Source organism: Vigna umbellata, chromosome 6 (assembly GCF_029865625.1).
Source record: "Vigna umbellata cultivar VRB3 chromosome 6, Vumbellata_1.0, whole genome shotgun sequence".
Classification (NCBI taxonomy): Eukaryota; Viridiplantae; Streptophyta; class Magnoliopsida; order Fabales; family Fabaceae; genus Vigna; species Vigna umbellata.
In genome coordinates, this window is record NC_142170.1 from 38,610,535 (window position 1) to 38,637,038 (window position 26,504).

Here is a 26,504-nt window from a genome sequence, read left to right on the forward strand (position 1 = left end):
TAATTCGATTTATAAAAAGGTTTTCTATCATCTTGAACCGGACCGGATTCTTTCACGCGCACAAACCCGCTGGTCGGTGACCACGCGGACGCGGTTCACGCCACAAGTAGTTTTATTGTTTCCTGAAAAATAAACTTTATATATATATATATATATATATTAATCGATCCCACCCATATCTACAAGTTTAAAATAAAATCTTCATTTGAGGCACAGTAAACACGATCAGTGTAATTTAATTTAATTAGTACTAATAAAATTGAAGAACTTTTTCTGAAATATTTTAGTGTGTTTTTAGATAAATGTATTTAAAATAGTTAAATGTTATTATTATGTTTGGACTGTAAAAAACAACTCAAGGTAACGTTCGATAATATTTTACTCTAAAAAGAGTTACTCTTTAACAATTTTACACTTGCAGGAAAAGGGTTTAATAGTTTCCGTTAAATGTTAAAATATGGTTGTCATTGTTGTTATGATTTTCTTTAAATGTTCCGTTTTTAAAGAATAACTTTTTAAAAAGATTTATTAAAATATTATTTCTCTAAATAGATCTATTGAAATATTATATTTTAAATTTACTTTTTTAGATGGGATAAAAAATATTAAAAAAACTAAAAATTAAAATTATAGAAAGATAATTTAAAATAATTAATTATAAATATTGAATATAAAGTTTAGTTGCTCCAAAAAAATGAATAAAATAAAACAATAATTTTACATTTTTAAATTAAATTTACTATTATTAATTTTATGAAAAAATAAAACATTATAACTAAAGATATTTATCATCAATTATAATAATTAAAATTGTAAACTTATTTTTTATTTTTTATTCATCTTTTTCTACAAGTTATTATAAAAATAATAAATTTATTTTAAATACATTATAAAATTATAAACAACGTCTCTTTCTTTAAAATCTTTTATATTTTGTTTACGAATGAGAGTGATTGAGGAGATGTTAGAGAATTTGAAGATAAATTTTTTTATTTAAGTGGATTTGAAGGTAGGTAAGAGTGGATTTAGAATAACTTTTTTTATTAATGTGTCACGTCAATTAAATCCAAACTAATTCTCACAAACTTTACTTCACTTCTAAATTCATTCTCACTTACTTTCAAATCAAATAAACAATAATTTCCTCCAAATTTATTCAAGTGAACAAAGTCTCAGATAGATTCAATACAAGATTATTTTTTAAAATGGACGGAATTTCATTTCTTAACAGATAATTTGATGTTTGATGTTTAAAATTCTTTCAAAATTTGACTTCTCAAGGACCAGACCGTGAGAAGTTGTCTTTTTTTGTAAAAGAGGAAAAAGTTTTAAAACTGAGCGTTGTAAAGTGATATAAGAGAAAAAAATATTTACAATAAATAATTAAAAATACAGATATTAACTTTTAATCACTTTGAGAAAAAAAATAAAAAATCATTTAAGGAAGAATAAATTTTAGTTTTGAAATATTAATTTTGTAAACGGATCAAAATTTAAAAGATGAATTAATTTTGCGATAATATTCAAGTTACTAAATTGTCTTCTAAGGTGTATTTTAGTTAGGAATTCGTGTATCTGTTTCCTATAATTTGTTTTGTGAGTTCTTTTGCATATAAAAATGACATGAAGCGTAAATGAAGCAATGGATAAATTAGAGATAAAGATGAAGGTGGAGAAAACTTATTGTAATAATGTAAATTGTAAGAAAATAAATAAATGAAGATAAAAGAAAATTTGACAAAGAAAATTTAGGAAAATTGATAATTCAAACTTTTACATTTATTATTGGATTTCTTATATTTCTTCTCTTAAACTTTGTAGAGTTTTTTAATTGTATTAACAAATTGTCACTCATATTTTATAATTGTTCGATCTATTTGTATTTTCTCCTGTTTTTTTACATTTAAACTAAAATAAAATAAGAAAAACTTACATATAACTGTGATAATTATTTTAAAATGGTCCATGTTATATTAATCGTGTTTATTTTCTTTTTATTTATAATGGTTATCATATTTTGCTTTATTTTTAAGCTTTATTCATTTTTTAACCTTATATAACGCATATCTTTCTTAATACTTTCCTTTATGATGCATTAACTAATAAACTCTTTGTTATCCTTTATTTACTTTGATAATTATTCTTTGGATCTTTTTCTTCAACATGTGTTTCTATACATTCCTTCACTATTTGCATCATATCATTCCTTTTATCTCCTTACCTCGATTATCTATTTAGATTTTTTATTCACAATTTTTTTATATCATTAACAAAAAGTATTAAAATTTATTGAACAAATTATACAAAAGAAAATGTATTTTTTTTCTGTTGAATTATAGTTTCGTTTCAATAGTTTTAATTGAAATCATCAACTCAAATTAACGTGACACTTGGTTTTGTTTGATTAATTTTATCACTCAAAATAATGTACCCAATCACGTTCAAAGCTATATTTATCATTCAATTGTCTCATATGAATTTTAGTTTTGTGATATTAAATTTGGAATAAAATTTATTGTTCACGTAAGTAGATAAATCTATGTAAAACACTCTTATACCACTCAACCTTAAAAAAAGAGTTTACAAGTTATTTTACTTATATATTATTCATCTTGTAATTTTTAATATAAGACTTCTAACTCTATTTAATTTATAATAATCTATTTCTGGTAACTATGTATTTGTACCAAATGGAACATACTTTCCTTAAATGAAATAATTTTAATACAAAAAACCTTTAAAATTTGAAATTAGTCACTTATTTTATATGATAATAGTCACCAATATCAACCTAACTTTAGTAATATTGCTTTTTTTTTAAAGAAAAATATTTTAGATATTTGACACCATAATCTCTTACAAGAGATCAAAACATTATATTTATGAAAAAATAGAAGGCAATAAATTTGAGTTACTCTACTTGTTTATTGTCTATCTTATTTGATTATAATCAGGATGGTAAAAAAATTCACGTCCGCAAATATCTATGAGTAAAATCTGCGACAGATAATTGATATCAGCGAATATTTACTATATGTGGGTTGTGAGTATTTAAATACTCGCTTCTAAATAGATCGGATGTTGGTATTACACTATTCAAACCGCGGATACCCGTTATCCACTAAAAAGTTGAAATTACGTTTTTATCCTTAGATTTTATTATTTATTCTCTTTGTTACTTTATGCATCTATGCAATAACCTCTTTACTTATCCATTCACTTTGGATATATGTTTTAAACATTATTTTTGTATTTCTTTTGCAATTTAATTTGGATTTCATTTAAAAACTTATAAGATAATTGTTTTAAAATATTCACGGATTGAAAAAATTCATTGATTTCTTTTATGCAAATATCCAGCTGGTAGTATGTTGAGTAATAGGTATAGTTTTATCCGAAGAATAAGATTACAGGTAATACACTTTAGATTTTACTTTCTAAGGTTCTTTATTTTTATAATTAATCGTTATCGAAAAATTGATCTGCATCATGACATCATATATGTTGTTTCTAAAGTTGCCCTATAAATGTTTTAGAAGAACAAGGTGACAAAGGTTGAATTTGGAATGCCGGTCAGAGAAAGTGAAGGATGGAAAGAAACCAGAAATACCAAATTTCTGCACAACCTTAATCGTTAAGAATTAATCTCGATTTAATATATTTGAAAAGATTAGTTTCTGATTTCTCCGCGTCTGACCGAAATTCTAAACCCTCTCACGGGGCATGCAGTTGATTGGTCACAGTGTCACTGATCCACCTCCTACAGAGGAAGAGGTAATTAGCGTATTGGCTTAAGCAAAGCTGTTTTGGTTTCCTTCCGTTCGCTCATTCTCAACGCTGTAATCAATCCAAACTTTCTCGAATCTTCTTTCCGACCCATGGCCGCGTCGCCGTCGTCCTCCACAGCGGCCTCGGCCAACATCGTGCTCGCGATCTTCGAGAAGAAGACCAATACCGTTGATATGTATCGCCCCCTCCGCAATTACGTGGCGTATCACTACTCCGAGCGCGAAGCGCAGAACGTCGAAGACGATCTACAAACCCTAAAGCAACTTCGCTACGAAATCGAACGTCACCTCGATCCGTCCCTGCCGGCGCGCCGCGATGTCCTCCAAACCTACTTCAAATCTCTTTGCCTTGTTGAGACGCGCTTCCCAATCTCCCCGGACCCTGACCACGTCAACGCCCTCACCTTTGTTTGGTTCGATGCCTTCAAGCCAAAGCAGAAGGCCTCGCAGCAGAACATCCACCTCGAGAAGGCCGCCGTGCTCTTCAATTTGGGCGCCGTTTACAGCCAGATTGGATGTTCATATGATCGGAACACCGTTGACGGCCGCCGCCAGGCCTCGCATGCCTTCATTGCTGCCGCCGGTTCCTTTGCCTTCCTCCGCGACAACGCCTCTATGAAGGCATCCGTTGGGAATTCCACCACCGTTGATTTGTCCGTTGAGTGTGCTGGGATGCTGGAGAAGCTCATGCTCGCGCAGGCGCAAGAGTGTGTCTTCGAGAACACCATTGCTAAAGGGAGCACTCCCGGTGTCTGTGCCAAGATCTCCAGACAGGTTCGTTGCTAATCAGTTTTAGGTTTTCACCACTTATTATCATTCTTTCAAGTTTGATGCTTGAAGGACTCTAGATCATCCAATAGGACCAATAGGCCATGCCTGGCTACAATTTCGAGTCGGTGTTGTATGTTTGCCCTCATGTTTGGTTATTGACGAAATGGTTTAACTTTAGCCATGGATGCGCTTTGATGTACCGTGAATTTATAGAAGCCATCAATCATATCAGTGTTTTGCTTATCCTAATTGTTGGTTTAGTTTAAGTGTGGCGAACGGGTATCAGGACGGTCTTAAGTCTTAATTTGTAACTGTTTAGACAGTTAGAAGAAACTATCTGACACAATTAAGAGGTCCAATGAGTTTCCCTTGATCAAACAACCAAAAGTCATGTCATTTCAACAAAATTTAATGTTATTCCAAATTGGTCTAGATTGTCTGGTTTTTGGCCGTTTCTCTAGTGGGCCTCCGATCCTTGGGTCCATAGAATGATTTCTGCGAGGGCTCTCGTAGAATAGGTGTGATCAATCCTTCACACTGCCACGCCATGATTTTTTTTTTGAGTTCCTATCAAGCTTTGGGACTCCTGTTTTCTATTATGAACAATTTTAATTTCGAATTGTCAATACCACATGTTTTATGCAAATGCTTCTGATTGTTTGACAACTTTGAGTTCGTATTTGCTGTGGACTGTCTGGCTGAGGATGGTTAGACGTATAATCCCTTGGCCCCAGTATAATGAATTTTACTTGGGATGCTCATTGAACAGTCCTTTGACGTATTGTAGAAGCTCACTGGAGCTTCTTCAGTTCATATCAAGTTTTAGGACTCTAGCAAGTGCACATTCTTTAGCGTGAACAATTTTAATTATGGATAACTTGTGAGTAGATTTTTTATGCTAATGCAATCATTTGGTTGAGAACTAGCCGGTGTTTGATTTATAGGCCAAATATTATTGTTTTAGAGGGCACACTCATTCAACTGGCGTTACCATCTGTCATTTCAGGCCAGGTCATGAATGGTAGAAGCTCACTGTAGTTTCTTAAGTTTGTTTCAAGCTTTAGGACTTTTTAGCAAGTATAATTTTAACTATGAATCATGAATATGATACCTTTTTTTCAAATGCCGATCGTTTGATTGCTCTGGTCACTGATTTGTTGATATTGTGACAGTTGTTTTTGTTTTTTGGACGAGAGCTGACTTGTAGTTGATATGTTATACCTGTAGGTTGGGATATATTACGAGGAAGCTTTAGCTGCACTGAATGTTGCACCTTTGAGCCAGCATTTTGAAAAGTCCTGGATAGTTCATGTACAGTTAAAGGCTGCGCTGTTTTATGCAGAAGCTTGTTATAGGTATGGATTGGAGCTGCACGATAAAGAGGAAATAGCGGAGGAGATTTCACGGCTACGGAGTGCTGTTAATGTGTTGACTGAGGCGAAGAAGAGCTCTAAGGGTGCTGCGGTGCAAATTCTTGATGCAATTGGCAAGTTAGAGGCCAATATTAATCGGAACCTTGAAAGAGCTGTCAAGGAGAATGATAGGGTTTATCTCATGAGAGTTCCTTCACCAAGTTCGTTAGCCCCCATTCCATCATTTTCTATGGTGAAGCCCATGGCAATGAATGAGGTGCTGGATGCAAGCAAAGAAAAAATGTTTGCAAGTCTTGTTCCTGACAGCAGTGCAAAGGCCCTCTCACGGTATACTGAAATGGTAGATGATGTTATAAGAACACAGGCTGAAAAGTTGCAGCAAGCTAGTGAGCTAACCCGAGTTAGGCTTAAGGAAATGGAACTGCCGGATTCCATTCTTGCTTTGGAAGGAAATTTTACTCTTCCAACAAGTCTCAAAGAAGATGTGGAAGCTGTGCAGATCAGTGGGGGCCCTGCTGGTTTGGAAGCAGAGTTGCAGCAACTTAAGGACCTAAGGAGGGTGAATCAAGAGTTGCTGGTCCAGACTGAGGAATTGTTGCAGAAGGAAGCAAGAGAAGATTCTCAATTTAGAAGTCAATTTGGCACGAAATGGACCAGGCCCCAGTCAAGCACCTTGACTAAAAACTTACAGGATAGGCTCAACCGGTTTGCTGGTAACTTGAAGCAGGCTGCTGAAAGTGATGGTAGGATTGAGCGATCAGTTAGAGAACATTTAGCACTCATGTCGATCCTTGATGCTCGTCCGGTAAATTGTTGTACTATTTGTGATTGGTTATCTGTTTCTCAGTGTCATCTGAAAACATTGTTAAGTCACTGAATCTCTGTTTTTTAATCAGATTGAATCCGCACTTCCAAGCTTGGCAAGGCCTATTATGTCTTTTGATCAAAATGAAGATGCTATTGTGGGGTCTCTCAAGCAAAGTTTGGTATGCTGGTTTTGGTCTTGTTATTGTTCTATTATAATTTCTGACTTCTCAGAAATAAAATCTATGACATTTTCTTGCATCCTAATTGATGCAGCCGTTGTTTCATGTTGTATCGTTGTTAGTTATCAATCTTAGTGGCCAACCCTACATTGCTATAATAGGATAGTGGATACTGGATAGCGGATGGGAAATTTTAAATACAAGTTAAATATCATGTATGTAACTTAGTGAGATCTTAGTGAAATTTTAAAATTCTAATCAGTATTTTATGATTAATTTCATATCACAACAAGTGATCCTTTCATTTCACGCCTTTTTTAATTATGGCCTTTCATATTCATTCCCTGTATGCCGTGATTATAAAATTTACCAACGAACCGAGTGCTGGATGGTTTCTTTGTAGCTATACTCTTAGTGAGGAGTGCTTATTAAAGTTAAGAAATCCAATGGCGAATTTGAAAAGTGAATCTGAATGAGTATTGTTTAGTTAGAGCTAGCAATAGAAGGCACTTTAATGTACATTGAGATTGTTGTGGTAAATTTTTAATTGTTTGGCAGGATGTAATGTTAAATGAAGTTACAATATTCCATTTGCTGTGTATGATTCTTGTTGCAATTGTGTTAACTAATGCAGAGGCAACTAGAAACTCTCGGAGCTCAAAGGGCTGGTCTTGAAGATATGCTTAAAGATATGAAAAGAAAGGTATGCCTGATAAGCCAGATTCACATAATTACATTTTTTAGTTCTTCCAGTAGAAGCTACATTTCCTGTCTTATTATCTAAAAGCGGGAGATATGCTTATGCCTTTCCATGAAATTTTATGCATTGTTTATTCTTAACAAATTGGTTTTCTCATGATATTTAATGATATCGAAGTAGTATTACACCTGTTGTTTGCATATAATGTGTGATTCTCCACATTCTGAATTCAGAAATAAATGTCCTTGGTCCAGTATGTGTTTTTGGATCTTAGGGGATTATGCATGTGCAACATCCAAAAGTATATTAAACAAATCAGGTTTGGCGCTCTCTAAAGTGAATCTCAACTAAGGGAGAAAATAAATGAATCTCAATTTCATGAGATAACTTCAGGTTGATATTACATACTCATGCATAACAAATCAGATCCCTTGATATTTTTTTATCAATGGTTGGGATATTTGTATCTTCAATGTGAATCGCTCAGTCTAGAGAAGCTAAATTTAACTTATTCTATCTACTGCACAAAATCAATCCTTTAATGATACTAAGCTTATGCCTTTGAATCTGTGTTGCGTTATAGATTCTAGCATTTGAAATGATATCCTACCTACAGTTTTTTTTTAATATGCAGGTACTGTTCTATTAAATAACATTGATATTTATAAATTATATAAAGAGATATAAATTTTATCCACTTGTGACCTTTCCAACTTAAAATCCCTTCTCCTTTGCTTCCGCTTCCCCATATCCCTGTTGCTGTCATCTCCTACTCTCCCCCAGCACCTTCACCATCATCTCACTTTTCAGTATCATATACGCAAGATACTGATAATAAAAAATACACCTATTTTGGCACGTATCTGTTATCATAAGTGTAAAGGCTCTATTTTCACTTTAAGTGGTGCAAATCAGTGCCTTGGTTAGTGAATCAATATATAGAAAGTTTTGTTGGAAATCATGTTGGGGGGGTGTTGGAAGCCTGGGTGAGATTGCATTAGTGGCACTCTTCAATAAAAACTTTCCTCTTGATTTTTGGGCACTGTTTATAGCATTAACGTTTCACTTTTTATTCTTGGGTACATGATTTTTCATCCATAAATTATTTCTTTCTTCTTATACTAAGTAATTCATATGTGGATTTTTTATATCTACGGTTAATGTGAGATTCCGCCCCATTTTTGCTATCATTTGAATTCACGATTCCCCATGTGCAACATGAAAAAAAGGCTGAACCTTAATTAAGAATGATAAACAGAAGTATATAGTATTTTTCTGTTTTGAACTTGTATTTTCTTAACTTATTGTGCTAGACTATTTAATGGTTTGGGTTTGTTTTCTTCACTTAGTTTCGAATGTTGTGGATGTGAAGAATCACTAGGAATGTTTCCTCTTGTGTAGCTTACCATTCATGAATGCATTACACCCAAATACACTATTTTGATTATATTTGTGTAATATCTTTCAGGATGATATATTACCAAAGTTGATGACTTCCACTGGTTCTTATGATGATCTCTTCAAGAAGGAGCTAGCAAAATATGACCATATTTGTGATGAAATAGCTCAAAACATTGAGGCTCAAGAGCAATTGTTGCTACAAATCCAGGTATTTATCTCTGTATGCCCGAAACTCATCTAACGAGCATTTAAGAAAAGAAATGTTTCCCACTATTTGTTCATTTTTTGGGACTGTCTTTTCCATGCAGTGCCTATTCAGGGCGACTATACTTTATATTCTTGATTACCACTATAACTAATTCCTGAGACTACTTTAGCAGCGAATAAAACTACCTTCTTTAGTTTTTCATGCTTCTTGAGAGGTGGACCTTGCCGTGAAGGCAAGAGTGACTGATTTTATCTACCATTATACCTATTCACTGTAGAGTATTGGTTTTTGAATACTTCTTTTCTAGGTGATTGTGGATAGACGAAGTGATAAATTTTAATGATGTGATTCTGATAATTGCTTGTCATTGTTCACAGGCTCAAAATGATGAGTTCTCTGCTATCTTCAATCTTGAAGATTACAAAGGTAGGCGGCGTTTGGTTGTTTTCTAGATTGAATCTGGTTTTTGTACCTTGGCATCATGATGACAAAGCCAAGTCTGTTTTCAGACTATGTTTAATACTGTACATAAAATTTTATAACTAGCCAGTGACCGGAAGTTTTCTCAACTGTTACTGTTCATGAAACTCAGTTTTGTCTTTTTTGTACACAATGCTCCAATTCGAGTGCACCTTTCCTGCATCACATATTATGTTCTGATAGTTTCTTAATTTATTTCAGCTTCACGTGAAAAAGCCTACAAGCAGATTGAAGCTGCCATTGCAAAATTTCGAGAAATAAAGGACAACATCAATGAAGGGTTAAAATTCTATGTTACGCTGCAGGTAAGAACTTATCAACTACATATATGGTTTTTATTCTATTCTATAAGAACATACTGAATCTTTAAATTTGCTTTTGGATATGAAATTTTATAATTTTTAAGACATTTAAATATGTTGCATTTGAATTGATTTCATTCCAGATTATTTTATTTTTCAAATATTTTGTTTGGATAAGATAATTTAAATTTATTGTGTTTTAATTTCCTTTTTGGATACAAATTTTCAATTATCACCAAATGCAAAAAATATTTAAATGTTAAATAATTATTAATAATTCAAAAATATCAGTATTGTTGATGATTTTTAGTCAATCTTGATTGATGTTATTTTTCGGTTAAAGTTCTTTAAGATATTTTTAACTGACATTTTATGATATTTTTTTCCTCACTTTAGCAAAGCTTTTTCTAGATTGATGTTGGTCAAGATTTTTTAGTTGATATCAACTACAATCATTTTTTACTGAGTTTTCTCAATTAACATTATAAAAGATTCTTAACAAATTGTTGATTAATAATAACATTGGGTGTGATTAATAAAAAGAAATCAATACAGACAATGATAAAAAAATGAGAATTGATACTTTCACACCAATACTTCCATTTGACACTCAAATTAATTAATATTTTATTGAGAAAAACAAGTGTCAAATGGGAGTTATTTGTGAACAGTGTTGTCTCAAAATAGCTTTTTCCTAAAAACCTATCACGCAAATGCCAACAAAAAAATCATGCTCATGTAAACAAATTGCCTTTGGAGAAAACCTTAACTAATATTGAGTGAGAAATAATAATGATCTACAACAATAAAGATAATCCTAACAATATAAATAATAAAAAACATTCCTATTAAGATTAGTAAAAGAATTCCAGTTAACATCAGTTGTAAAGTAATCCCCCCAAACTGGTCAAGAAGATGTTGACTAATGTTGATATGAGAAATAACTTCCACATGCGTCGTATAAAAGAGTAACTCAAATGGATGACATAAATTTGAAAAAGTATGTTTGGCATGAATTGAAAAAACCATTATTTTTTACTAAGAAAGCCCTAACTAACTCAACATGTTTTGTCTTAAAATTACTCTTTTAAAATTCTTTATCCAAAATCAGTGTAATTGATTCCATGCTGTCATTTATCTATTGCTGATAATTGAAAGGGGACATCATAATTTATACGCATATTTTTAAAGACATGCTTGCCCCTTAAGTGGTTTTCTTTTTATTAAGTGATTGATTATATTATTTATTCATTAACTTTGTAACTTCCACAAATCACTAGAGATTTTTCTATTGGTTTTTTCCTCCACTTATTCCTTCTAAATGTATAACTTCTACAAAACCACTACTAGTATTTATTCTTTTTTTTCCCCTTTAATATCCCATTTGCCTTTATATTTATCTAAAATAGTATACATGTAGGCATGCAGTCTTTCTTCGGCTAATGCTAATTTAGATTCTCCTAAAATTTTCTGAATGACATGGTTGGATGATACTGTTTAAATTGAATATCATCATGCAATAATACGCAATTCCTTTGTTTGGTAGGATGCAATCACAAACGTAAAGCAGCAGAGCAACGACTTTGTAATGACAAGGAACATTCAGTGCAGGGAAATGATTGAGGATGTTCAGAGACAATTGGCTGGTCTGAGTTTCCAGGACAAAAACGCAGGTGCTTCGTTTAACAGCAACTACCCATCAGTTGGAAGCCAAAATCAAAGAGCCAGTACACAAACAGATCCTCGGCCACAAGCACCTTATTATCAGCCAGTTGAGCAGCCACCAGTTGCTCCCTATGGCCATCATGCACCTCCCCCGTATGGTGGTCCTGCGCATCATCAGCCTCCACCTCCATATCACATTCCACCATCATCAACTGCTCCATACCCACCCCCTCAGGTTCACCAGCAGCCACCGGGAAACCATGAGTATGGCCAGCCAGCATATCCAGGATGGCGTGGTCCGTACTATAATGCACAAGCACAGCAACCTGGCTCTGTGCCACGACCTCCTTATACAATTCCATCTCCATATCCTCCGCCTCACCAAAGTGGTTACTATAAGCAGCAATAGTGTTTATCCGTACATCTTGTAGGATAAAGTTAATATTCTTTTTCTGATGTCATCCCTTAAATAAATGAGATTCGGTCCTTTGTTTGAAGCCTTTGCATAGCGTGAATGTTGTGTTGTGTTGTGTTTTTTATGGCTTGTGTTGTTTTGCATCATCATTGGATTGTGCATAATTAAGCAGATACAACCTTGTGTATAGTTTGTTGGACTTGTACTTTACTAGGGGATTCTCCCACATATTTAAGTTCAATCTGAAGAGAAAATATAAAGCATTAATACTTGTGTCGTGCCCACTTGATCCCTAATTTGTTCATTGTTCTGGGACCTGTTGTATGTTCATTGCTTCTTTGACTTCAGCTTCCGATGCTAAGAAACAAAATTTTCTTGACTTCAGTTAATATTGATGGAATACTTTAGTGTTTCGAAGATGAATTCAGAATATATATATATATATATATATATATATATATATATATATATATATATATATATATATATATATTTATTGTAATCTAGTTTTAAAGGCATTCTTTGAAAGTATGAATTAATTAATGATATGGTTTTTGACTAAATAGATACCACTTAATATAATATACTATTCTGATTAAGTTTGGAAAATTTTTTCATAAAGACTTTGAAAAAAAATTTAAAGAGCAAAATAAATTACACAAATAAAAATTGAATTATGCATAAACTAATTGTAAAAATTCTCTTACATACTTACTTTTTATGATTTTTAATTTTTAACTTGTATATAAATTAATTTTAACTTAAAATATAACTATATTTTAAAATAAGTTTCAATTTTTTTAATTATGATTTAATTATATAAAATATTAAAATTGGTTTGTTATACTATATTAGCAAAATTGAGTTGATTTAATATTAAATATCAAATTTGCAAGTCACACAAATACCTTAATGGAATAACAAATACCAGGTTTGGATGAAAGTGAGAGTCAATGCTAGTATTGCAGCCAAAAAGGCAACCATAGCCCAAGGAGTATTAAAATGAGTATTGTAACCTTCAGCCAACCATGTCTTCCATTTAGTTGTGCAGTGTTTTTCAATTTGCTGCTTAATGGCTATAATTTCTTGCTGAAAGCCACAACATTAGTGGAGACGAAGACATTATCACAGTATACTTTAGTCGGTAAATCATTACCCAATTCATTGAAAAGATTGGCCAAGTCTTCCTCACTAAGCAAGTCTTGAAACACTCCACTTATTCTGAGCTCCTTCACATCTTCAGCAGTGTCAATAAGTGAATCCATAAAGGAAAAGAATGAGCAACATTCATATTCGTAACAAACATCTGGACACATTTCATATTTATCAGAAGATTGGCCAAAAAACTTTCAGTTATTTATATATAATAATAATTTAATAAATAATGACTCTTACAATATATGTACTATTTTTCACATAAAATCAAAATTAGTTTCTATTTCAAAACATAAAAAAGGAAAATTTAATGAAATTTTTTTCACTGAACATTTTTGTTTCAAATGATAATAGAATAATTATTCATAAGTCATGAAATTCAATAGCAATAATATTGAAGTTCATATTTGTAAATAGATAAATAGATAGAGACTTTCCTAACATCAATTTTAAGATAATCCTTTTTTAGAATAAGATAATAATTAGTTATAACATGTAAAGTACTAGAAAACATACTAACTTATATTTTAGTTGTAACAGGTTAGCAAAACTGTGCTTTTTTTAAGTGTACATTAGTGATTACGAGACTTTTTCAGCTGTAGGTAGATATTTTTATTCCACTCTTCTAATTTTGTTCACTTTGAAGTGGCATGATATGAAAAATAGGTTTCAACTCATAATCATAGCTTTGTTATTGTTCCTTTAGAGTGATTAAATTTTGTTGTTTTTCAGTAACCTGATGAAGCCTAATAAATTCATTCAACTAATGCTATAGCATATTAATCAAATTGTTAGTCGAAAGTATCCCAAATGGTGGCAGAGGAGAATGTTTTAGAACTGCGAAATTGCCATTTATGATATGAACACACTCAAATTCCTATATATTCAAAACTGCGCTTTCACATTGCCTTACACAGCCTCCTAATGCCTTTATTCTTTCATTTCACCGATTCTTGCTTAGCTTTTGAGCTTCCTCAAAGAAACTCTTCTGCTAAAGAATGTGAAGCTATTACTTCTTCAGTGGACCGTTTGACATTACAAGAAAGTTGATAAGTTTCTAAGCATTTCATTATCATCCCCTTCATTTTTCTTGCCGAGATAAAGAAATTAAAAAAAGATGAAGCATTTGCGAGATGGACTTTGATACAACAACAAACAAGATTTTTACAAAACTTTCTGTTAAAAGCATCGGAAACAAACAGAAGAATCTTCAAGCTATCATATTCAACAGATGTAAAAGCTTGATGGACAACAGAAAGCCAAATGTAACACTTTCCTCTCAAGTTTCTCCTTTTCCTATTATCAGATTGTGAGCCACCAGAATTCACATGTATAAATGTACCAACCAACCAATCTATTTACTCAATGAATATAGCATCCAACACCAACAGCCAGAAGACAAGAAGAACTCAAATAATTCAGTAGTGGCCTTTTCAGGGTTTATGTTGAGCATATATTGACGTACGAACAGCTTGTTGAGGAGTCAAAGCTTTTCCATTTACAAGTACTTGTTCGTAGAAATCCAGGCGTATAGACTTGAACTGGTAATGCTTTTGTAAAACACACATAAAAGCAAGGTAAATCCTTAATCAGAATGCATTGTTCTATATTACAAACACATGGAGGAATACGCAAATCATGGCATTAAATAAATAACATCTTTAAAGAAAGCGTACCTTCTCATTCCACGAGAAATCAACATCACGAAAATAAGGATCAAGCATTGTTAGTTGATCTCCTTCTTTAATCTGGATGATAAGGACTCAATTATAACTAATCAATTGATAAAGCATGGCAATAGGAAAAAAAAAAACAATCAACCAGACCAAACTATTATTCAGATAATAAGTACTCACGTAAATAAGAGAAGAGAGGACGAATAAAACAATAATCAATAATTATATCAGAACCAGTAAAGCTGCACACTTCATTGTCAATGATCATTTGGTCATTTCTTTTATCCCTTTTAATGTCAATGGTTATCAAACATCTCAACACGACGATTTTTCATGGACACTCCCTAAAGGAACGAAGTCCATATGCTTACTAGACGAAATCTTACTAGACATGAGAAACAAGGAAGTATGCAACTGGTTTGCCACCCTTGAAATATATGGTAGAACAATTAATTTCTACTTCAGAAAAAGAAAATAGGAGAAATCGAAATAAAAGTTCAGCAGCAGTTCTTACCACATCAGTACGTACACCATAAATCGAGACAACAAAGCAGGAATGATTTGAATCACAAAGCAAATAGTATCTGCGCAATGACAAGAAGATATCTGGTTCCAATCAACAATTCCCAAGACATTTTAACATAAATGGTAAGAAAATATGTTCTTTTTCTGGAAAAATACAGTAATCTTCACACTACAATGTGGACAGTAAAAACATGTTATTAACATGGGTGAAAGTTGACACAGAGAACAATTCGTGGGAAATCTTTATGGAAAGAGAACTATCAACAAATAGCCATTAAGGTCTCGGTTGGTTATTCCTTTCACTACCCACAGGTATTTTGCTTTAAAACAAAATCATACGAATTTTCTAGTGAATTGTTCTTGTATGCCCCAATTTACTATGTCATTTATGAAATGAAAATTCAAAATTTATCGTCTTTTTATCTAAAATTTTATCCTGCTTAAACATAAGACAGAATAAATATTAACAATCATATATTATTAGGGAAAATACATTTGAACAAATAACTTCAAGAAGAACCAGGAAAAGATTTATTTGGGTAAAACTAAAATTGTGGTTCCGTATTTTCTATTTAGACCCTATAAAGTTTTTCTTAGAAAATTGAATTTTAAACTTACAAATCTTTTCAGAATAATGTACACCATTATAGCACTGTCCATGGTTAACTACATGCTGCTCGGTTAATTAAGTGCTTCTCTACTTTTTTATCTTCTCGTGTACCTTTAGTGCTCTCTAAGAGGTACTCAATTCCTTGGAGTAGTGCTATACTTTATCAAGTAGGTGCTAACTTAGATGCTCTATTTTTACTCTAAAATGTCCAATAAAGACAATAGGGATTATTTTGAAAATGCCTCTAAATGTACAAGTATATTTGTTTCAAGTCTTACAAAATTGTTGGCAGGATGCGAGTATGGGAATGTAACATTCTGATGTTTGGTGCAAATTATAAGAAATTATTCTCAAGCTGACTCATTCTAAGGAATGTATATTACACATATTTTCCTTTTTCATAGTCCCATGTGTAAGGGTGGGGATCTTATATTTCCATGTGAATGGAAGTTATTTTATAAAACAGAGTGACTCAAATAATCAACCCGTTTTCCAAGTAGGGTCTAGTGAAATTTTCCCTCCTTGCCCCCATTGTATCATAAAACGATTTGTAAACCTTCATCTTATTTTACCTTTTCTAATATTTTTATATTTAGCAAAATAAATTTAAAAACATTACAGTGAATGACAAATATTAACCAAACATTTCGATATTCAGTTATATTAACCTCAGGAATGTCATTCCTGGGTATATAATGAAGCTTTTCAAAGGATCTGTTTATGGAAAAGACATTATATAGTTAAAGATGCTTTTCAGGAGTAGAGGACTTACAGGGGAGCAACACCTTCAGTCCTAATAAAGAAAAAAACTTTCCCCTCCACTGCAAGAGCTCTATTTGGACCCTCTGATAAAAGGTCTATGGTAACTCTTCTGTATGGCGATTTCACTTGCACCAAAAAGTAGGCATGAGTCAAGTCAGTAATCAGTATAGTGAAGAGATTTAAAGGTTTATTACAAGCAGAGGCCGAGTAGAATTAAAGATGGACCACAAACTGAACCCAAGCTCACAGAAAAGTGCTTACAATCAACAGCAACCAATGACGAAGCCAAAGATGTCATTCGCTTAGCTCTTACATGTCCCTGTGCATAATAAAACTATTTATAAACCAGCAGCTTCTAATATGTTGATTACAACCTGTTAGAAAAATTGCTGGTATGTGGGGAGAGGAGTAGAATGGACTTTAATGTTTCTTGAAGTTACCAGCTTTTATCATGAAAAGAATCCTCCATGCATGAATATCAAGCCACAGAAAAAACCTATGAATAATGCTTCAACAAATTACTAGCTTAAATTACCACTACATAGCCAAAGGAAAATTTTCATTTCATTACCTTCAAAAGATTGTCCACCTTGTCAAGTAAACTGACTATCTTCTGAACCTCCTCTGCAGCATTGAGACCTGGATCCTTTAAAGCAGCAGCCTCAAATCCACTAAGGGCCCTCTGGTAGTTCTCAAGATATTTGTTAACCTGTAAGAAATTATTAAGAGAAACACGAAAAAGCAATATTCAATGCACTATTTATGCCCAGTAAATGTAGTTGCCACTGTGGCTATTATATAACTGGGGTCTAAATATTACTTTTTGTATTAAGGTGGAACTGATACGACAGTAAAAATACAGGAGAAAAGTAAGGTGGCGTATTCAACGTCAAACTCTTCTTTAATGAATACTAGAATACAATGAAACACAGAATAAGGATCAAAGATTCCACGTACTGTAGCACTATTAAAATATAAATCTGGATTGGACTTCATTCTTTCATCTTTCTCCTGGTACATATTAACGAAACATTAGGTCTTCGATTCCAATTTGTAAATGATAATACTATTCACCAATAAATATTACGTACAATAATAATCTCCAAGTAGAAATGAGTATAACAAAAGTGACCAGAAGTAAGATATATTTCTACCGTATGCACATTATAAATTTCTATTTATAAATCTTCCCTCTTCATACTCACAGCATTTTGATATGCTTTTAAAGAATGTAAAAGTTTGGTATGATCCCAAGCTCCAGTGACAAAAAAACTTGTAAGGCAAGCATTTCCAAGATTATCTGCCAAGCAGAATAGATGATATTAAAAGATCAGAGATTGCATCTTATGTCAGAACAAACAAGACTTGGACCAAAAGAGAGAGATACTGAAAATTTAAAGTTGCTCGATTTCCCACATGTATTCTATTTAGTTATAAACACTTCTTAAGGACACCACTGATAGTATCTTAGGACAGATAGCACAAAGAAAATTGGTTTCTTATACTTGGGTTGAGATCAGAGAAAAGGATATGCAGGAACTGTGTTCTCTGACTGATTCATGCTGTAAAAGGGACTCACGAATACACAGATACAAGATAGGCTAAAGATAAGGAAAATATTAATTTATTATTCTATATAGCTAATATCCTAAAATTGGCTATTAAGAAAAATACTAGAGGTGATAAAACAGGTCAGTCTGCCCTGTCCTACCCTTGCATGCTAATACCGGATCAGGACAAACTGCCCTACCAGCTACTGGTGGACTAAAGATATGGTCCACCTTAGGGACAACTTCGTGAGCCAATAGGCTGTTCCATCAAAAAGCAAAAAACAAAACAAAAGAAACAGAAAAAAAGGAAAGTTTCTTATTTCATAAAATAATCTAAATAGACAAAATTTAGTTAAAGGACCTAATATTGATTTTTATTAGGACTGAAAACTTAAAGCAAATATATATATATATATATATATATATATATATATATATATATATATATATATATATATATAGTTGGAACCCCAAGCTTAAACACTTAATAACATCTACATTTAAAAAAAAATACAAATAAAGAGCCGGCCAGACCAACCTGCTGTAGTCCACCAGGTTAGCCGGGGGTGGGTTAAGTCACCTAGCCTATCGGATCCACCCCATTTTTGCAATCTATAATAAATACAAATTGTATTTTCAAAATCTAACCATATAACAGAATCTGAGCCATATCTCAACACTAATATTCGATTTCAATTATCTCTGTTCATTTAAGGAAACAGTGTTAGAGAGAAACCATGTGTATCTAATATGTGCACTGCTCCACTGTTTACAGTGTAACTTATTTTCATCAATTAAAAATGAAGGGGTTATTCCGTAAATAACTTACAGCCTAATCACTAGCAACTTTACACCAATCACCAATTCATCATAATTAGAGCTGACTGTATGTTTACAGATAAATCTACTGGAGAATAGACCAAATAGCTTTCAGTAATCAGATGTTTTTTTTTTTAAAAATGTCATGGTAATAGCTTATATGAGAGCTTACACCAAGAGTTCCCATCCTTGACATCCAAAGTGATTGCTTCCTTGGCATGTTGAATGCTTTCCTCAACCAGTTCTGCTTGATTCTCCACACCTGAGTTCATAGAAAGCACAATAATAAATCTCAGTGTTAGACAGTTTTCTATTAAGAAATCTAGAACCATACCACAAAAGCCAGTCAATTGTAGTTGGAAAGGCCGAAGCCATATAAGGCACACAATATAATCACATGTTCCAATGTGGGACATAAGTCCTATAAATCTTGCAATGATCCTAAACATCCCAGCACATTTTGTAGCCTCAGGACCCATGCAGGCTGTTTGTGCACTAGCCCTGGACCCCAGGCAAACATTGCAATGTGTTAGTGTCACTTCCCACGTTGCTCATTTGCAGCTGAGAGGCAAGGTGGAGTTTAAGTTTCGATGCCAGTTTATCAGAAGCATTGGACAATCACACAATAAACGCCAACTGTAGTAGCTGGAGAATACAAAGTCCTATAAACACACGAAATAATCTCATACTTCAAATGCAAGAGATCGATTAGATCCCAATATTTCCCATTCTTGTTTTAATCCACAAAAATACAAAAAAGGCCCCTATGATATTAATTTGGCAACAAATAAAAGAAATGAAAAGGTTAAATACATGAATATATATAACTATCATAGTTCATTTACAAATTAGAATACCCTTTCTCTCTGCACATTCGCCTCTTTCCTTCATTCGTACCAGCCCCACTTTTCCTCCACCCTTGCACTGTCATCCCCAACTTTTCATGTATATGCATCCAAGCATGTATACAAAAATTTTAGAGCTTCATAATACACAATAGGTTTGTTTCTGACTTGTGTTTTTGTTTAAATACGTAACATAGAGCAACTCCTATGAAGTTGCGCATGTTCTTAAATTTAAGCAACTTGGGAATACCATTGGGGCAAATGAATTCATACAGAAGTTGCTTACAAACAAAACTAACAGCTACTGTTCCTTAACCATAAAAAAAATTCCCAAGTTAAAATGGGGGTTCTTCTGCAAGTAGATTAAATAAAATGACAACCACTACAAATAAGTTGAGAAGTCAAGTTCTTTACTATCACTGGCGTAAATTTAGTGAGCATTCTTAAATCCCAGGTGGGGATAAGATACCTAGTAAAAGAGTTAAAAATCCAAATTGAGTTCTTGCATTGAAGATACCCTTAGGTAATTAAATGCTCAAGAATCAATGCAACCCAGAACCTCAGGCGTCACTATCATGTTAATATAACCACATCTGAGACCACTAAATAAAAAAATTTCTTACAGTTACAAGCAATCATAACATGTTGTTCCACTAGGAGGAAATAGTCCACAGTTTCCCCAATTCTAACATCATGAAGGGTTTTAAGCCTATTTTTAAGGAAAATCAAATATTTTTTCTGACTGCATGTGTCTATCATAAAAAATGCATTAAAATTAATGACTCTTGAAAATCATGAGAGACTGAGCATCGCCACCACAACAATAGCCTCATACCATTATGTGAGATCAGCTATACAGATCATGTGATGCTTTGGACTTCGTAAAAGTAGAAAACCATGCCAATCAGTATAATTACGACAAAAGTCAACACAGGACGAATGTGGATTCATAAGGCTCTTTCATTTTATATACACAAGTGCGAAAAATCAAGTTACAATGACTGAACAAATTAGGAGTTAGTAAAAAGGAAAAATGATCTTCAAAAGAATAGAAATGTAAACGTATCCCTTACCTTGAGACATTTTTCTTTTAAGCATCGATAGTTGACAAAGAATCTTTTTGTTAGGACCCTGCAGAGACAACAAATACCTATTGTCATTCATCATGTCTCTAAATGGAATATGAAGTAGAGCAAATTAAAAATGAGACTTGCGAGAAAACGTTTATGGCCTATTGGCCTCCAGTAAATTTCCCTTATTTGTATTAAAAAATAATAGTCTTTCCCCATAAGCGCATCAACTACAGATGCATATCTAATACCAGGAAAACAAGAACCAAACTATCATGTTAAGAAATTACCATGATTTCAAAGAGATGCAATACTTTAACTCTCAAGGAACAGGCTAGCCACAGTGCAAGTGTGAAATGATTTTAAAGCATTTAAAAAAAGGGCATAGAAAACAATTCCGCTTGTTGCTAGACCATTATCCAAGTCATTCTAACAAATAAAAAAATATTCACAGTTTAGTGTCACCGAAGCTCCAATTATATCGAAGATTCAAAATCGGGTAACATTGTTAAAAACAGATATACAAATACAAATTAATATAGGTTCATTTAATCGAAGCCTTCTTTGATACATGTGTGTTCTATTCCTTAATTTATTAACAGGCATTATTAAAATGTTCTAGTAATATATGGATGTTCTAGTAAAATGTTAAGAAGGCTTTGAATTGGATTGGATTTCCAGGAAAAAGAAAAATCATTCATCATGTTTTTTCATTCACTCAAGTTTCACACTTTGAACTTCATTAGTAGCAATCCAAATTTTTCATCAGTAACACTGTTAGCACATTATTCTTCAGTTTTTCTATACAATTTTGAACATGTAATTTAATATTTCTTTTTAAAATATATATTTCTAAAATGTATACAATTGCTACCCGTGCAAATGAATATATGCTTGTTATCCGCACAAAAATTTACAGGATATATTGATCATTAAATGAAATAAGCAGACTATAATTTGCACACTGCTGACAGGAATAGAGTGGAGATAAAATATATTCCTTGAAATAGATCAATATTCAGATTCAAGAATATCTCTTTTGCCACCTGTTTGGAAATGGAAAATGCCTCACTATTTAGTTCCAACATTTCACAAAGGAGAAGGGAATATTGAATTTCATTATTTTCATTTCTTATAAAAAAAAATTATTTCAAATTAGCGGAAAGAATACATAGGAGGAATAGGTAATATATAACATCCCCGTTAACAAGGAGACAAAAACAAAAACAGAGGAAACAAACAAAACTAAGTTCGTATAAGAACTCCATTCTTTTGTAAACATAATGATTTGAAGGAAACTTATTAAATTATAATGAACAAGTTCCAGCCCGTCACTTATTATTAGGGTGTATGAAATCTCTAGCTCTGCAACCAATTGTAAATATTATAAAAAGGCTACAGTAGTATCAATCGTGGAAGTCAACAAAATATACTCTTGATACCTTGTCTAATGCAAGACTGAGGCAGTTCTTTGCAGCAGTTAAATCTCCTTTTTTCCAAATGCAATTTCCTAAACATAGCCAAGCATCTGCAAGAGATGGGTTTAACTTGACCTGGCCCATGTAAGAGTACATTACAATCATTTAAACATCAACAAAAAGACACTAAATCAAAGAAGCTAAAATTCAATCTTGCTTACAGCTTTTGATAGATGATCCTCAGCTTCTTTCCTATAGTCAGGAAATACATCCAACATCTTACCCCTAAGATATTCAAATGTTGCACGTTGTGTAGGTGATCTTCTTTGTTCTGGGAAATGCAACAAATTTTATTAACAAACTTTATCAGAAATAAGCAGAAGCATTGTTCAAAAGCAAAAAAAGTGGAAGATGTCATCCTATTTTCTAAGTGAGTCTGGGCAGAAAAAAATATGAAAAATATTCAATAGGAACATTATAACAGTTTCTCTGCAAGCATATTTTTTCATATACTATAAAGCATCACAGCATTACCAACACTTATGGAGGAATATACGAGGAACAAAAAAGACCTACAAATGTTTTTTATTTATTTGGAGAAAAAAGCGTAGAGAGATTCTATGGACAGTATAACAAAAGAAAGGCATCAAGACAAGATTGCTCAATTTAAGCCACTCTGAGAAATTTGGAGTTTCAACTGCGCAAAAGGTAAACATACAGAAGATTTTCCTATAACCATAGCGTGCACCAACGACCTACTTTGAGTCCTTATCTTTTGATCTTGGCTTGGGGCATATTCACGGTACATATTCAAGAATTAGTGATACGGTGCATGCTTTTTGAAGTCTACCATGATAAAGTCTTAGTGGGAGAGTTGGGACAAGATGTAAATGGAAAGTTAGAGATATGAAAATTGGAGACAAGCCTTGGCTGGAAACACATGGATTTTCCTAAGTACATGTATGACAAAGTATAAGGATTTAATCGAGGGATACAACACAGTAACTCTGGTAATTGTTGAAAACATATAGTACCACAAATAGCATGGTTTAAGTACCTTCAGCCCATCCTACAAAATATCAGAGGGACAGAGAGTGACCTCTACCATGAGAACCAAGCAGGGTGGATGAAATGGAGGATTGTTTCATGGGTGATATGTGGTAAAAAGTAGCACTCTAAGCTTAAAGGAAAAAATTACCGCATAGAAGACCTGTAATGCTACATGGGATAGCATGTTGGACTTTAAAGAGCCAACAAGAAAGTAAGATTACATTGAAAAAATAAGAATGTCACAATGGATGAGTGGATACACAAAAATATGATAGCATTAGGAAATGGTGAGTAGCCCCTATTGCAAAAAAGTTGGCAGAGTGATATACCTTAGATGGTTTGGGCATGTGAGGAGAAGACCCATAAAAGAACCACCATGGAGGGCTAACTAGATAGAAGATAGTTCAATAGTCAAAGGAAGACAGAAACCAAAGAAAACTGTAGTTCAAAATCATTAAGAGGGATTCAGAGGTAAATAATTTTTATCTACTCAACAATAAAAGACAGAAATTTATGGCATCATATGATCCTCCTAGCAAACCAACTTAAAGGGAAATGACTTAAATTGTTGTTATAAAGCATCAGACTATAGATATTTAGAAACAACTCTTGCTAGTTGAGGCTGATCAGTCTCAACTAGTTGAATTTATGTTAGACACTGGGGCTTTCTTCACGTAAGACTATGCCATCCCCATGATGATATCCTTTCTTTCGGTAGTGATATCCTTTCATATAAAATAAAAGTTCACATATTTAGGGTGGTGTAATGATCACTAAGGCTAATGTCATTACCATACCTTCTAAAATTGAAAAAAAAAAAAACACAATTCTAAAACACATCCTTTACATTAAAAAAGAAAAGAAAAATGTTCTTGATTTCCAACATGCGTGTAATGTTGCCCTTCTATTACAACGTACCATATGTTTGTACACAGACTTACTTTCGAAAAATGCTTGGTTTAACACAAATACAGGTAATTTGTGCATCTGATGACCCATAGAAAAAAAAAAGTGTTAAACAATTGTCCACTGAATAGACTTTGTCAACTGAATGCTTCTATCGGACATGTCTACCTAAAAGACTGGTTGCAATCATCCCCAAACGGGGAGGGAGGGAAGACTAATTTCATTTCACACATTATTAGCAAAGCAAAATAGAAGTCATGAAAAACCTGAATTTCAAATCTTCAACCAGAATCCCAGAAAAGCAAAAAAAAAACAACAAAACAAAGCTCCCGCGTTACAACGGTTGAGTATGAAGTATAAACCAAACGGGTTGTTGAAGGAGCATGGGAGAAGGATACCCTTTGTTGAAAAGCGGTAAAAGGAAACGTTTTTATGTGTAGATTGGAAAGAAACTGACCTGGGGGAATGGAATCTAGGAGATTAAGAGCGAGATCGGATTCGTGTTGCAACTTGGAGATTCTGTCATCGGGGTTGGGTGGAAAATAAGTGTCTCGAAGATGGTAAAGATCTTCTGCTGCTCTTGCAGCTCTAGAAAACGGTTCTTCTTCCTTGGGATTGCTCATATTCACACACTCCTTCACTCACTCACTCGCTGAGGAAGAATAAGAAGAAGAAAGAAGAAGGTGACAAAGATGACTGCAATTGCAAAATGCACCTCTGACTACTATATTATTATTATTATTATTACTCATTCATATCCCAAAAACTAACAACAAATTCTGTTATCTTACAAAAATTTAACAAAAATTGAAACTTGCCAAAACAAAATACATCACTCATTTCCCCTTTCCCTGCCCTAATGCCATTTTCCAATTTAATCATTTGAGTGACCGTTACATTTCGATTCTAACTAAATCCAGCGCACATGGCCAATTATTTTAAACAGAACAGAGTATAAATAATGTCTTGCATGTGAATGAATTTTTGATAAACGATTACAACTGCTATTTTAAGTTTGAATATAGGCAAATACGGTTTATATAAAAAAGATTATTGTTACTACTGAGGGCGGGCAACCGATCGGAAAGGTTTGGACAATGCAGAGTTGGTGGAAGCAAGACTAATATGTCTGATCGGGTGTCCCAGCCTAATATGTCCGATCGGATCTCTTAAGCACAATATGTCGGATTGGGGAGATGTATAAAACTGTGGACTGGAGACAACAGTTGAATACTCATGAATGTGTAGTTAATGAAGTAACCGTCATTGTCGAGTATTTAAAGTGTGCATTGAAAGCCATTAAAAGGTAAATTAATGGGTAATATTCTCTGAAATCATATAAATAGCAGTCAAAGGAGAAGGTAAACTCTCTGTTATTTGATAATTATATAGACTTGCAAAAGTCCATTCTGACTTGAGCGTCCCGGTCCCATTCAGCAGAAACAAGTATAAAACACTATTTTATTTAATTAAAAAATTATTTAGTACTAAGATCATTTAAAATATAAAGACATAAGTATTTTCATATATTTTATCTTTTAGAACATTTATTTTATAATATGTGTTTTAGTGTTGATTTGAAATATTATTTTGTTTGAGAATAAATAACATTAACAATGATGGTATGATAATAAAGGGAACCACAGGCATTTCACTTCGTCTTAATTTAACACGTTAAGTTAGTATTTTTTATTTATCAATCTGTTTTGATCTATTAATGGAATAAAAAATGAAGCAGGATGAACTATCCATTGTCCTCTTTTTTTAATTATAAATTAAAGTAAAAAACAATTTAAATTCTTTTATTGCATTATTTAAAGAATGCAAATTTGAATACTATAAATTAAATCACTAACTAACCCTTGTTGCATTATATTATATTATGAATTCTAATTACTGTTATAAAAATGAGTTAGAATTCGCGGTTCAAATCGGTCTCGTATGGATTTGAGTCGGGTTAGATTTAAAAAAATGTAATTCTTTTATACAGATTAATTTTTAACCCGATTAATTTAGAACATGGCTCACC

General features: G+C 32.9%; 2 protein-coding genes across 2 annotated transcripts; one reads left to right on the forward strand and one right to left on the reverse strand.

Annotated features, from left to right (window-relative positions):
• Positions 1–3,545: 3,545 nt before the first annotated feature.
• On the forward strand, positions 3,546–12,356 carry LOC124826029 (vacuolar-sorting protein BRO1). The gene is made up of 8 exons (XM_047298790.2): positions 3,546–4,562; positions 5,787–6,737; positions 6,829–6,918; positions 7,553–7,621; positions 9,087–9,227; positions 9,605–9,653; positions 9,909–10,012; positions 11,556–12,356. Exons 1-8 carry the CDS (start codon positions 3,879–3,881, stop codon positions 12,081–12,083), a joined length of 2,616 nt encoding a protein of 871 aa, XP_047154746.1. The 5' UTR covers positions 3,546–3,878; the 3' UTR covers positions 12,084–12,356.
• A 2,000-nt stretch (positions 12,357–14,356) lies between these two features.
• On the reverse strand, positions 14,357–25,327 carry LOC124826028 (uncharacterized). Its single transcript, XM_047298789.2, has 13 exons — positions 24,933–25,327; positions 22,741–22,850; positions 22,544–22,654; positions 21,105–21,162; positions 19,359–19,448; positions 18,023–18,117; positions 17,775–17,828; positions 17,389–17,526; positions 17,079–17,136; positions 16,828–16,942; positions 15,435–15,504; positions 14,921–14,992; positions 14,357–14,794 (listed from the first exon to the last, which is right to left on the reverse strand). Exons 1-13 carry the CDS (start codon positions 25,096–25,098, stop codon positions 14,678–14,680), a joined length of 1,254 nt encoding a protein of 417 aa, XP_047154745.1. The 5' UTR covers positions 25,099–25,327; the 3' UTR covers positions 14,357–14,677.
• Between the last annotated feature and the right edge of the window lie 1,177 nt (positions 25,328–26,504).

Coding starts and splice junctions, on each gene's coding strand:
- LOC124826028 (XM_047298789.2), bottom strand. CDS start 25,098: ATGAGCAATCCCAAGGAAGAAGAACCGTTTTCTAGAGCTGCAAGAGCA. Junction 17,829..18,022: donor TAAAAGCATATCAAAATGCT/GTGAGTATGAAG, acceptor AATATGTACCAG/GAGAAAGATGAAAGAATGAA. Junction 17,137..17,388: donor AGGTGGACAATCTTTTGAAG/GTAATGAAATGA, acceptor TATTATGCACAG/GGACATGTAAGAGCTAAGCG.
- LOC124826029 (XM_047298790.2), top strand. CDS start 3,879: ATGGCCGCGTCGCCGTCGTCCTCCACAGCGGCCTCGGCCAACATCGTG. Junction 7,622..9,086: donor TTAAAGATATGAAAAGAAAG/GTATGCCTGATA, acceptor AATATCTTTCAG/GATGATATATTACCAAAGTT. Junction 9,654..9,908: donor CAATCTTGAAGATTACAAAG/GTAGGCGGCGTT, acceptor AATTTATTTCAG/CTTCACGTGAAAAAGCCTAC.